General features: G+C 46.0%; 1 protein-coding gene and 1 pseudogene across 1 annotated transcript in view; both read right to left on the bottom strand.

Moving 5' to 3' along the window:
- The window catches only part of Soat1 (sterol O-acyltransferase 1), a 45,919-nt gene extending 34,339 nt beyond the window's left edge, over positions 1-11,580 (bottom strand). The window contains exons 1-2 of the mRNA XM_036202959.1: positions 11,424-11,580; positions 3,884-3,997 (exon numbers count right to left, since the gene is read on the bottom strand). Of these exons, the coding sequence (XP_036058852.1) occupies positions 3,884-3,989 (106 nt within the window). The 5' untranslated portion in view covers positions 3,990-3,997; positions 11,424-11,580. The remainder of the gene's footprint in view (positions 1-3,883; positions 3,998-11,423) is intronic.
- LOC118592861 lies at positions 4,420-5,050 on the bottom strand (annotated as a pseudogene).
- Positions 11,581-14,226: the final 2,646 nt, after the last annotated feature.

Genomic DNA, 14,226 nt, shown 5'->3' with positions numbered 1-14,226 from the left:
TTTGCTATGTAGATGAAACTAGCCTTGAACTCCCGGTTCTCCTGTCTCCACCTGTTGGCAATTGCACTCACACATGCACATATCCCTACACACACACACACACACACACACACACACACACACACACACAAATCTTAAAAACAAAAATTTCAGCACAATTAAAATTTTCTATAAAGGTTGCTGACAGTGAGAGTATGTCTCTTGGAGAGACCATTCCAATAAGAATGTTCAAACAGTCAGGGTGGTCACACATGACTTTAATCCCAGGGTTTGGAAGATAGAGGCAGGCAGGTCTACATAGCTCTACACAGAATTCCAGGACAGCCAGGGCTACAATGAAACCTTGTCTCGGAAAACTAGTAAAGGCTTCTTCAAAGAGTACCAGGTCTCCGGGTGGTGGTGGCGGCGGCAACAGCGCACGCCTGTAATCGGGAAGCAGAGGCAGGCGGATCTTTGTGAGTTCGAGGCCAGCCTGGTCTACAGAGCGAGATCCAAGAAAGGTGCAAAGCTACACAGAGAAACCCTGTCTCGGACAAAAAAAAAAAAAGAGCACCAGATCACACTTAGGACCATAGGCACCTTTCCTAGATGTAAGTATGCAATTTTCACAAGAATGTGAAACTCATTCACAGTAAAAACAGGTCTTCAGTCTTTGGGCAGCCTTTATGACCAGTGGTTACTTATCAGATTGTAATCCTACCTAAGGCTCCTCAGGAAACCGCATGATCTCATTTACTGGAAAAGAGGAGGGAAACGTACCTAAGAAACTCTCTGAAGAACGTCAGTCCGAGATCACATATAAGGACATAAGAGGCTCTTGAGAAGCCCACAGCTCCTGCAGGTGTGTACGGCCCTCTCCCTGAGTAGCCCTCTCTACTCCGGGTATTTGCTTTTGAGACAGTCCCACTGTGTAACCCTGGCTAGCCTCCCTGCCTCTACCTCATATACATACAAGTACTGTTTTTATTGTAGATTTATTTTATGTGTATGAATGTTTTGCCTGCATGGATATCTGTGCACTGTTCAAATATATGCCTGTGCAATATGCATATGTATGTTTGTGCACTATATGTGTGTTTCTGTGCACTGTGTGAGTGTGTCTGTGCACTGTGGGGCACCTGGCACCGGAGGAAGTCAGAAGAGTCAGATTCCCTAAAACTGGGGTTAGGATGGTCGAAAGCCACTGTGAGGAGCTGGGAACTAAACCCAGCTTCTATGCAAGAGTGGGGAGCATTCTCAAGCATTCAGCCATCTCAGCTCCTCCAGAATTATTATTATCTTTCTTGTTGTTTGAGACAATGGACTGGCTCCCTGTGGCTTCACAGAGATCCACCTGCTTCTGTCTCCTGAGTGCTGGGATTAAAGGCAGAGCCACTACATCTGTGGAATTTATACGGTGAAGTTTAATGAAGTCAGGCATTTGACCACAGCAGTGGTATTTGACCACAAAACCTAATCAGTAGCATCTACAGACTCTTTCATCCTTCACACCTTGGGACCCCCAGGAGGACATTCTGACTCAGAGTTCAGGCTGCTGTATTGGAGTTTCTTCATTCAGGGGTGATTCTCATTCACATCCAAATGATATGTGCCACACTAAAAGCCATGTCTCAAGCCTGCTACAATAGTGCACACCTATGATCCCAGCCCTCGGGAGGTAGAGGCAGGAGGATTAAAAGTTTAAGGCCAACTTCAAGTACATAACAAGTTACAGCCCAACCTGGGCTACATGAGACCCTGTCTCAGGGGGGAAAAAGCAACTAACTAAATAAAAGCTGTATCTCAGATGTGAACCTGTATATGAACCACCAAAAATCCTATTAAAATGAAATTTGTACTCAGTGCATAGGAGGTGAAGCAACCAGCTCCTAGGTCAGCCTAGTTGTTCAGCCACAGCGAAAGCCTCCAAGCCCTTGAAATTCCAAGGTCACAGCTTACTCATCCAAATTCCACAGACATTAAAGTGGAGAAACACACTTAATTTTCCAGTCAGCAGTACCTTCACCAAGACAAGGAGGGGTGCCGCACTTCTTAATTTAAGCTAAACAACATAATAACAGCTGTATTAAAACCTAGAATGACTCCAACTCATGGCTGTGGATCTAGCTCAACAGATGGTTTGCCGAGCAAGCAGGAAGGCCTGCCTGAAAACGGGGCATGGTGCTGAATGCCTCTAATCCCCACACTCCGAGACTGAACCAAGACTACGTAGAAAAACCCTCTTGGCAAAACAAAACAGCTTTTTAAAAAATGAACTATAAAGAGAACAGTATGTGGTGATGATGATGATGACGATGATGGCAGTTCCAATAACACCTCTTCTGTCTCTAAGAACTACTAACATTAGACAAAAACAAATGGAAAACTAATTTGTGGGAACCCAGACTATGACCATGAGAGGGAGAATACTTCTTTCAATGCTGCCTCATCCTTTTTGCATAGACTTCACTGCTACTAGCACAGGAGAACTCGACCAAGTGCAGTATGTCGTGAACAGCTAACGGAGTCTGTCAACAAACCTGGCTGCCGAGACTTACAGTTAAGGTACAGAAGGTTAAAGAGAGAGCCTCTTTATGAAAAGAAGTCTGAGGATGCCAAAGACACCGGTCTCTGGAAGTCCCTCCCCTATTTGTTAACCAAACATGTCTCGAGTTTCAAATCCCTATGAAAGCAAAACTATACAAATGTCACCGCAAAAAAATAAATATCCTGATGCAATAGGTGACATCATGGGGGTGGCATTTTGGAATCTACCATTCTTAACCATCAGCCTTGACCTTAACAAGCACTGAATTATACTCTTCATACACTAAGCAAGTAATAAATGCCCTAATTTCTCCCTCTCTCCTAAAACTTATACAGCAGTTCAGACCCTGCTCCCTACTCAATTTATATTCATTATATCTAGTATAAGGATAATTAGTAACTTTATGAGCTTATACTTATTTTTAGCAATTCGATTATATGTGTTTTGGTTTGGTTTGGTTATGCTAGGGAACAAACCCAAGGTCTCCTCAGTGAATTACATCCCCAACTCTGCATGATTTTGAGGGGTCTGCAGACACACATGTATTGATCATTACTATAACGAAGGATCCAGCAGGACATTTCAATAATTACTGATAGGCTAGGCTGCGTGAATGAACGGATGATATCTAAAACACAGTAGAAATGTTGGTTGAATTAACTTTTATTTATTTACTTTCATTTTGTGTGTACGGATGTGGACTGGGTAGTTTTGTGTGTCCACGTGACACAAGCTAGAGTCATAAAGAGGAAGGAGCCTCAGCCAAGGAAAGGCCTCCTTGAGATCCAGCTGGAAGGCATTTTCTCATTTAGTCATCAGTGGGGGAGAGACCAGCCCATGGTAGGTGGTGCCATCCCTGGCCTGGTGGTCCTGGGTTCTACAAAAAGGTGGGCTGAGAAAGCCAGGGGAGCAAGCCAGTAAGCAGCACCCCTCCACGGCCTCTGCATCAGCTCCTGCCTCCAGGATGTAAGCCAAATAAACCTCTTCCTCCCCAACTTGCTTTCCGGCCATGGTGTTTTGTTGCAACAACAGAAACCCTGACAAAGACAAGATGTTTTGTCTGCATGTAGGTTGGGTGTGTGCCCTGTGAGTGCAGGGCTCTCAGAGGCCAGACAAGGGCAGCAGAGTCCCTGGGACTGGAGTTACAAGAACTGCCATGTGGGTGCCGGGATTAAAACAAGTATTTAACTTCAGAACTTTCTCTCCAGCCCATCACTAAATTAATTAATACGAACTTATTTCACTATCAGATATTTAAAACCACCAGTACACATTTGTAGTAAAAATCTGCAAGCCCTGCCCTAGAACAGTGAACTTGTTTTTATCAATTTACCTCAGAAACATTAAAAACCTCACCATTTCTCTGTGTGTCTGAGAGACTTCTCTGCGCTTCATCTTGCTCAGAATTTTCACCAGATTTTGACAGCCGGTTTCTTAGTGACATCTTTTCTTCTCCCACCATTGGGATGCCTAGGAAAGAACAAGAGCCAGAAATAAAGATGCTGAATGCTCCCAACATGAAGGGGCAACTCGTGGACAAACTACTGTCCTGACTCATCAGAACACAGGCAAACATCACCGCACATCCTAAGTGTGCAGTTAGTTATGTGTCGATTAAAAACCTGAATAAGGCAGCCAATGATGCTCAGGGGGACAGCACTTGCCTCGCATACACGACTGACACCCTGGATCTGAACCAGAGAATCACAAAAGGATTTCTTTAATTTCATTTAAAACTTAAAAGCTTTGAACTAAGTATCTAGCTAGTTGAATTTCATATCACTACTATGAAAACTGATGACATGCTGTCTTTCTCTGATTTTATTTTAATCAGTTTTTTAAGACTTTTTGAGTATAAGATATTGTAATAAATTTGAAGAAACTGGCCGCTATCAAATGTTGGCTAGTTTCAACAGCCCTTTTTGTTGTTGTTGTTGTTTTCGTGTTTTGCATTTCTGAGAAAATTCTCTTGGCCTTTTGGATAAATCTGATTTGCCAGGAAGGATGCTCCCATCACACTTCAGCTGGAACCAGCGCATGGCTGCCTCTTGGCTGATTCTGTACTTGGCCCCAATGCAGCCTGTCCTGCGCTTCTTGTCTGCAATGCTGAAACCTGGCCTACCCAGCACCACACAGCAGTCCAGGCTGGAGATCCCCATGCTTGGGTCATATTTGATGCCCAGATCAATGTGTTCTTGAATCAAAGTTTCCAGTATCTGAGAAGTCATTTTTCCATAACTCATACTCCCGCACCTTCAAACTCCCAGGCCTTTCTCCAGAATCTCTCCTGCCTTGGCTCCACGGACAGTGCAGTGAACAGCAATTTTCTCATTTCTCTGGACGCCAAAGGACCCGATGGTGAATCTAGCTTTGGAAAATACAGGTGTCTGGCCTGTGAGCCGCTCCAACACCTTGGCTACCTGGGTCAGTCTGTCTCTGCTCTCCCCAACAGATACTGAGGCAGAGCTTGCGGATGCGAAGTTCCCACATGGGGTTCTCCTTTTCACCTTGACCTTGCGTCATGATGAAGAAAAAGGAAGAGAGAGCAGAACTTATGGCCCCGTGGCCTTATGGGTCAGGAGGCCTCAATGGCCCTTTTTAAACATAGCCCTCATTCTCAATCAACAATTCAACTGAACAAAGCACTGAACACAGGAAAACTTAAGAATAGCAGAAGAACTGGGCATGGTGGCGCATGCCTTTAACCCCAGCAGGGGACCTTTGTGAATTTGAGGCCAGCCTGGTCTATCCTGAGTTCCAGGAGAGCCATATAGAGCGCCCCTGCTTCAAACAAAAACAAAGGAAGCAGAAGATGGCAAAGATATGTAATGAGAGTGGCCCTCTGATTCGGAGCCGGAGGAACGCCATCTTTCACAAGCCACCACTGGGGACTGTTCTGCAAGCCACCTTCCCCATGACTGAAGTGTCTTCCAAGACCACAGCAGGGCTAAGGTGAAGTACACATGCAAGTAACTTCTCCACAGCACGCCTGTCCGTGCTTCAAGTAGGGGCTGAGTCTGTAGTCATCTCTAGTGCGTACACCACGGCTGTGTGACAGTTTACGGCGTGTGAACCTGCAGTCACCTCCGCTGCCCTTCATACGGGGCACTGCTCTCAAGCTAGGTTTGCAGCCACTCCACTGTAGACGTTACAACATGGCTGGGTAAGGAGGAGGGCATATACATCTATCTCTAGTTGTCCAGAGCTCCTCAAGTAATCCCTAGTAAATTCTCTGTACCATCTAGATGAACTTGGATGGGTCATCCCTCAGGCTGCTGGTGCTATGCCAGTTTGGAGGCAGACATTCATTTGACATCTCTTAGGAACAGTCACACATGATACCACAAGCGAGAGCATGATTAACAAGACAGTAGTGATATCTGCAAACATCTAGAGTTCAAAGAGAGGCTAGATCAGTAAGTGAGATAATGGTTTCAAGAGAAAAGAAATTCTTTGATTGAGCTTTGAAGGATGAACACTCCACGTATGAGAAAGGGTTAAAACCGGAACTCTCAGGGCTGGAGAGACGGTCTCAGAGGTTAAGGTTCCTGTTGCTCTTCCAGGTGACACATTTTGGTTCCCAGAACCCATCAGATAGCTCACCAGTGCCTGCGAGTACAGCTCCAGGAGACCAGACAACCTCTCCTGGCCTCTGGGGGCACCAGTACACACACTGCACACACACACACACACACACACACACACACACACACACACACACAGAGAGAGAAGAAACAAACACGAACCCTCCTCCACGCTGACACTGACGACAGCAGAATCCCACTAGTGGACAGCTTATCTTTTCACCAGTAATTGAACCAAAAGCTGTGAAGTCAAGAGCTGAGTCAGAGTCACAGTCATTGCCCACGCGGTAACAGTGTCATGCGTCTTCCTCTTCTCAGAGGTGACTGACGGGCCGAAGGGAAATCGACTGGCACTTTTCAATGATAGAATAAAAAGAAAAACATCTTTCTTTTGGCCTTTAGATACTCAACAAAGGCCAAGACAGACCCTTACCTCACATTCTAGTAAATATTTAACTCAAAATGTAGCAAAGACCTAAAACCAGGCTATCCTGGATCAGGCTGGCTTTGAATTCAGAGATCTGCCTGGCTCTGCTCCCAAGTGCCAGGATTAAAAGATGTACATCACCACCCACCAGCTTCCATATATATTTCTAATTTCAGCATCTACTCAGAGATCCATTCAGTATCCTGGCTCTGTAGAGCTGATCTTCAATCCATCACACTTTCTGATACTGTTAATGCTCCAGCCACCACTGGTCCACTCCATGCTATCCGCACACCACTTCTCTGATACCGAATTCCCCACCAAGGTCTGAGGAGCAAACCCACCGCCCCACTTGACATTGCCAAGTAGGTGTCCAACAGACATTTTGAAAATGACCCAACCCCAACTGTTGACACTCTTGATTTTAGTGGACAGATCTTGCTCTATAGCCCAGGCTGGCCTTGAATATGAATGAGGCGTTCCTCCTGCCTCGACCTCCCAAGTGCTAGGACCATAGGTATGCGCCATCACAGCCAGCTAGAACTACTGACATTCTATCCAGTTCCAATTTGGTCAGCCCCATCTCGGTTCATAGGACCAGCAGCCACTCTTTCCACAAGTTTGTTTCTTTTCCCTTGAAACTTAATTCCTTGTATAATCCAAGATAAATCCATTTGACTCTAGACTCCTATCATACCCAATTCTGATCGCCCCACCTCACATCTGTCACCTCACTTCATTCAAAAGCACTACTCAAAGGCCAGGCATGACTCACCCTTGTAACCCCAGCACCTGGGAGGCTGAGGCAGGAGAGCTGCCATGAGTTTGGGGACATACTGGACTGTGGATTGAGATTCTGTCACACACACACACACACACATACACACACACACACACACACAGAGTAAAGAAATAAATAAACCTCCACTAACCACCGCGATAACCTCTCACTTAGTCTCCGGCCCGCTTCTTGTCCTTCGTCTTTACCTTCTCCCTCTCAAACACAGCACTAAAACTGCACTTGTTAAAAAGCAAGAGTGGGTCCCTGGGGTGAACTTCAATAGCAGTTCATCTGTCTAGAACGTGGGAGCCCCTCAGTGCAGCCCTCAACCCAAAAGACAAAAAAAGTTCTCAGAGAGGGACTTGATATTTACCTTGAGGAAGAGTAACTCAGAACCAAAGGGAAGGGTGTGATAAAGAAAAGCAAGATCGGAGTGCCAGCAGCCGAGCTCACACACAAAGCAATAAGGCCTGAAGACTCACCTGACATGTGGGAAGAGATAAGGAAGATCAGATAAATTTACAAATGATCACAGAAGTCTTTGAGGCGTGGCTGCCTACAGGTGCAAGGTAGCTGTACACAGATCCCAAGTGAGCATGCTGCCTCAGAAAGGCTAGGAATGCCATTATGTTAATTACAGGGAGAAGAATAGAAAAGCCCAAAATTATGTCTGTAGGCCAGCCAAGGTATAAAAGGCCAGCAGAACACACAAGTCTGGACTGAAGATAGGGGTCTGGGATGCATCAGTGCACACTGACAGCTAAGGCAAGTTCACCGACAGCACAAACAGCTCAGGACATCTCCCAGGCAGGTCACCCAGGAAATAAATACTCAGGCACTATTTACAGAGCACTTACTTCACATGCTAAGCAGTAGACACTAGCACACCATCTTATAGATGGTGAAGTAATTTTCCCAGTATTATGAAGCACTTAAAACGTGAACAGCAAAAAGACAAACAGCAGCCGGGCCTGTAACCCCAGCTCTCGGGAGGCAGAGGCAGGCGGATCTCTGTGAGTTCGAGGCCGGCCTGGGCTACCAAGTGAGTTCCAGGAAAGGCGCAAAGCTACACAGAGAAACCCTGTCTCGGAAAAAACAAAAAGCAAAGAGGTTAAAAGGCAAATAAGGAGCAAAGAATGGTGTCCGGAGTAGGGGGGTGAGAGGATTCAGCCTCCAGAGTCAGGACCATGGAAAATTCAAGGAGAGAACAAACACAAAAAGAATGGTGTATGACATTTTTATTTGCAAGGTTTTGTGTGTGTGTGTGTGTGTGTGTGTGTATGTACACACACACACACACACACACACACCTATATATATATATATTAAAATATATATATTAAAAAAAGGGGGGTGGAACTTGGGACAGCTATTTCACAATGTGGAGATGAGCTAACAGTGGGTGGTTTACTAACTACATGTACAGCTGGTTCCAGAAAGGGCAAATGTATTGGAGCAGGTTGCAAAATGTGTTGAGGAACTGAAAATGGATCATAGGACAGTTCTCACAAAAGGCCAGCAGCACACGAAAACAAGCACCATCCACCACGCTGGGCGCCAAGGGAGGTGCGGCGCCAGCTCACTGCGCCACTGCGCCACTGCGCCACTGCCACCAGTTCACGGGACCCACTCCTTATCTATTGTTGGTGCTTTTGGCTTGTTTGGGGTTTTGTTTGTTGTTTGTTTTTGGAGATAAGGTCTCGCTCTGTAGCTGGCCTCCCTCAAATCTGCCTGCCCTCTCTGCCCCAAAGTGCTAGGCCTGAGCCACCACCAAGGTTTCCACCCTATTTGCAAAGATGTAAGATTGTGTGATGGAACTATCTTCCTTTTAGGTGACAAAGTTGACCAGCGGGGCTGGCCAGATAGCTGAGTGGATAAAAATGCCTGCGTGCAGCCTGGCAAGCCAAGCTGAATCCCTAGAAGCCACATAAAGGTAGAAGAAAACTAACTCCACTATATTTAGTCCTCTGACCTCCATACTCACAGTGGCATGTGTGTGTATGTGCGTACACACACACACACACACACAAGCAATAAAATGGAACACACTGATTAGACAAGAGTGTAAGAAACCAATCTGTACAGGGAAGTTACGTAATGTTCTGTGGTAAGCATCTCCCTTGTCTCCAGAAAGCAAATAAAAGGAATTAGAGAAATAAATGATTCATGTCCCAAAGAAATGTCAACTTTAGCCTGCCTCCAATGTTCTCCTTAACAAAGATTTCAAAAGAACCTATAAATCTGTATCACAAATAAATACTGGGTCTCTATAGCAGGTGAATAACTCCTACATCACCCTAAGGTTCAGGGGAAAAGAGAAACCACTGTGGATGGAATTTACAAACCAACCCTGGATACAGTGGTACACACCTGTGTGTCGAGGCAGGAAAACCAGGGGTTTAAGATCATTCTCAGTTACACAGTGTCAGGCCAGCCTGGGCTACATGAGAGCCTATCAATAGAAAGGGAGGGAGAGAAGGAGGAAAGGAAAGGAGGGCGCAAAATTAACAATCCAAAGCATAATGTCTTTATCTTCTCCCCTCCAAAAATGGTGTGTCCTACCCTACAACTTTTTCACGTAACTAACAGAACAGGGTCAATTAACAAGACTTGGGCAAATTTTATTTACATCTGGGTTTATTTTACTTACAAATGACTAAATATAACTAATATTCAATGTGGAAAAAAAAAAAACAACAACCTTAAGCCTCCTGTCTGACAAATAGAACTTCCATAGGAAACAGTCACTCTCCCTAGTTAATGTTTTCTCAAAGTTCCTTCTTTGGCCCTCCAACTCTTTAATTCTGTTCTAGCCAGGTACTGGGCCAGACCCAGAGAAGACAAAAAAAAAAAAAAAAAAAAAAAAAAGATAGTCTAGCCTCATGAAATCCACTAGAAAACAATTAAGGCATCTACTTACAATAGCTGATGGACTAATTGCTGGTTAAGAGACAGAGTGACAGCAGGCTTACCCGCACGAGTGGCTCACACAGGGAAGTGATCTTTCGTTGGAGGAATGCTTAGGGGTGGGAGAAGGGGAAAGAGCAAAGAGCGCACGGCCTGGGGGAAATGCTCCAGGAGATAAGAGGAAGCTTTCTAGGGACAGGAAAGGAAGCTGGAGCTTGGCAAACCGGCCCAGGCTTGAAGACCGCGGGAGCTCAGGCACCTTGGTCTGAGTCCTAAGGGAACGTGAAACCCCTGACCAGTTCCAAGCACGTGACACACTAAGCCGTGTGCTTCTCCACGTTTACTCTGCTTACTCTTGGCTGCATCAGAGCTCTTTGCAATCCCCACTCCCATGCGCCTGAGCTGGCTTTTTAACAAGTCATTTACATGTCCCACTTGAAAGCACACAAGAGAAAAAAAAATATTCAAGCTGGATTCTGCATTAAGGAAGAAGGCAAGTAGTTTGCAGGAAAACAGTGGCAATTACTTAAATATTACAGTGACCAACGACTTTTACAGGAAATGCAGAGAATGGAGCTTACAGTAATCTCTCACAAATATATATATATATATATATATATATATATATATATATATATATATATATATATATATCTCGCTTAAGTTACATGCATATTAACATTTAAAATCAAACACAAACTTAACAACTTCCTCCTGCTACTTAAAAACAGATCATGAGCTTGACTAAAGGTTTTGGCGCCCCGGCCCATATGGAGACTGGTGTCTGGTAGTGCCATCTTTCCCCTCACACACATCTCCCCTGCCCACATGAGGGGAAAAAAAAAACCAAAACTGACTTCCTGAGCGCATTTTTGGATGTCGCTTTTCAAAGAATGCGATGACTTCTAATTCTCAACTTTCTTTACTACTGACTGGCTTGAGAGAAGTCACATGATTCGGGGGACATCAAAACCATCACTGATACAGAAAAGGCTGCCAGTCATGTGCATGGCGATGGGTAACTTTCCCGCCCTCCCTCGGCGGCGGCGGCGGCGGGCAGCGTCTCGGCGGGACAGTCCGGCCCAAGCCAGGCCGGCAGAGCCGGAGCGGCGCCGCCATCGCAGTCCCCCTTCCTCTCGGGCGCAGGGTGGACCTGGACTGGAAAGGAGGAGGAGGGGAGCGGAAGCCTGGGGTTACCTGCGGCCCGAGGGCGGCTGCGGCGGTGCGGGCGGTAGGTTGGACAGCCGCGGGAGGGTGGCTGTGGAACGATGTCCCGACGCAGGTCCGCAACGCCACCAGCCCGGCTGCGGAGGAAGATAAAGCGCTGGCCCCCACCCCGTCCTCCGCCCCAACCTCGCAGCCGGCGGCTGCGTCACGCGCATCGCCCCGAGCTCCGGGATGCCATTGGTGGTCCTGCGGCGCGGGGCCACGCCCACTGCCACGCCCCCTCCCCGGCGCCTGGGTACCCGCGGCGCAATCCTCCTCCTCCCATGTGGCTGAGAGGGGACCGAGTCAACTTCCCGAGAATCCGAAAAGGCAGCCTGCGTGGTAGCGTGGGACGAGGGGTGTCTAGCGCTAACGGGGATCTTGAAACCGACCGTTAAGGAAGAAGGTAGAAGCAGTGGCTGAAAACCTGTTATAAGTCGCTCTGTGGTCTAAATTCTACTTGGCTGAGTCCGTCCTTTAGTGACACACAAACTAGGAAAGACAGAAACGAGTCACTGGAAGTAATGGGACAATCTAGTAATTTAAAAAGCATCTTGGGAATAAATAAAAAAAAATGATAGGGGTAGATTTAGGCCTTGGACTTCTCAAAAGCAAAGATGTGGGTGAATTTAGGATGATAAAGGAGGGTGAAAGAGAAAGCTAAAAGAAAGAGACTGAAGAGTCCCTGTCGGCCTGCGAAACAATGTCAGGTAAACGGGCTTCCCTAATCATTCAGCCCTACTCTGTCGGGTTGACCATTCCTCTCCAGGTCAGATGCTCTCAACAATGCCTGACCCTTAAAGAATTGTCTGCTCTGTAGACCTTTCAAGCAAGGAGTTCCATGCCTGCCCACAGCGAACAGCACTGCTCACCTCAGAGCTGGGCTCTGCAGAGATCTGCCCAGTTTTTGCCTCCTCTGGGACTGATTAATGCTTCTGTCAACAGTTGGAAGATAGCATTTGGGAAGGGCTCTGATGTCTGTGCTTCCTCCTTCTGTCCTGAGTGAGAACATTTAGAACTCAGGAGTTCACTTCTGTGGGGACTCTTATAACAACCTCATTTACACACCAAGAAGATACAAGCCTTTTCATTGTTTCATTTCTTCAGTTTAAAAAAAGAAAAAACTCTTACATTTTTGGTTGTAAGCCTAGCCTTTAATGGCTGAGCTATCCCTCCACTCGGGAGGCAGAGGCAGGTGGATCTCTGTGAGTTCAAGGCCAGCCTGGTCTCCAAAGCGAGTTCCAGGAAAGGCGCAAAGCTACACAGAGAAACCCTGTCTCAGGGGAAAAAAAGAGAGAGAGAGAGAGAGAGAGAGAGAGAGAGAGAGAGAAGAGAAGAGAAGAGAAGAGAAGAGAAGAGAAGAGAAGAGAAGAGAAGAGAAGAGAAGAAAAAAACTGAGCTGGGTAACACACTCCTGGGTGTGGTGGTGCACACCTTTGATCCCAGCACCCAGGAGGCAGAGGCTGGCAGATCTCTTGAGTTCGACCCAGCCTGGTCTACACAGTGAGTTCCAGGACAGCCAGGGCTAGTTAAAGGGACCCAATCTCAAAAAAAAAAAAAAAAAAAAAAAAAAAAGGAGAAGGTCAGAAGTTCAAGAGAAAGATGGATTGTGGACCTTTAATGCAGTCACTGCAATTGCAAGTGTGTGTTTCTAGTGGGGAAGAAAAATAATCAGACAATTGCAGGTAGTGGTGAGTGTTCAGAGAAAACACAGAGTGGTCAGGGAAAGATGTGAAACAGTGCCGTAAGTTATTTAAAAGCTTTCCTGGGTTTTTCATAAAACAGAACTTGAGGACATAAACTACATACAATCAACCACTTAACTTTCGTAAAGACCAAGGCATGGGTGATTTTCTGGAGAGATCTGAATGAAGACTTAAATAAGGAAAAAGAATTAGTCATGCAGCCATAGGCAGGAAGAACATTATAGATGAGGACAATGAGCGTAAAGGACCGTGTACATAGAACAGCTTTGGCTGGTTTGAGGAGCAGGAGGCTGAAATGCACTTGCGGGGAGGAGGGTAACACTGAGGTTGGATCACTGAGCAGGAGACCAATCATATTTTTTTTATTCTTATTCATAAGTGCAAAAGAAAGAAAGGGGTTTTTCTTTGTGGGGGAGCATGAACCATGGTCTCATGCAGTCCTGGCTGCCCTCTAACTCAGAAATCTGCCTGCCTCGGCTGGGAAGGCCTGGGCCAACCTGCCTAGCCTGCTGTCTGTTGTTGTTCTGTTGTTCTGTTGTATGTTTTCATCTAGGGTTGTTACATTTTTTTTACCTATTTTATAGAGAATGATCTCTGAAGAGTAGCAGAGATGGAGCAAAGAGAAATGAGAGAATAACGAAGTCGTTGGGGAGGTATATGGCGTAGATAGCAGTTGTCACCTGCATTGAGGTAGCTGCTGTGGAAATAAAAGATGAGAGAGTCCAGGGTACTTCCCTGGGGGGCAGATGTGAAACAAAGGTAGACACAAGGTAACTCCAGGTCATTTCCTTGAGCAACTAGGAGGGTGGTGATAGCATCTAGTGCAAAGGTGACTTGAGAAAATGCCAAAGCCTCTGATTGGAACCCTGGTGTCTCCCAAACTGGCCTGTAAAGTCTCCCATCCCCTAATCCTGCGATCAAGGCTTAGTTAAATTCTGCTAATTTCATCATATCCCAAGAAACATTTACAGAACTTGTAGCCAGTTGCTAGGGACATGAAGTTGATTGTCTCTTGAAGAGAGCTACCTAAGCCATTTAAAAACAGTGGGGCAAATGTTACAATAAAAAGAAGCGTAAGGCAGTGCCTG

This window comes from Onychomys torridus, chromosome 11 (assembly GCF_903995425.1).
Source record: "Onychomys torridus chromosome 11, mOncTor1.1, whole genome shotgun sequence".
Lineage (NCBI taxonomy): Eukaryota > Metazoa > Chordata > Mammalia > Rodentia > Cricetidae > Onychomys > Onychomys torridus.
This window is presented reverse-complemented; position numbering and strand designations above follow the sequence as displayed.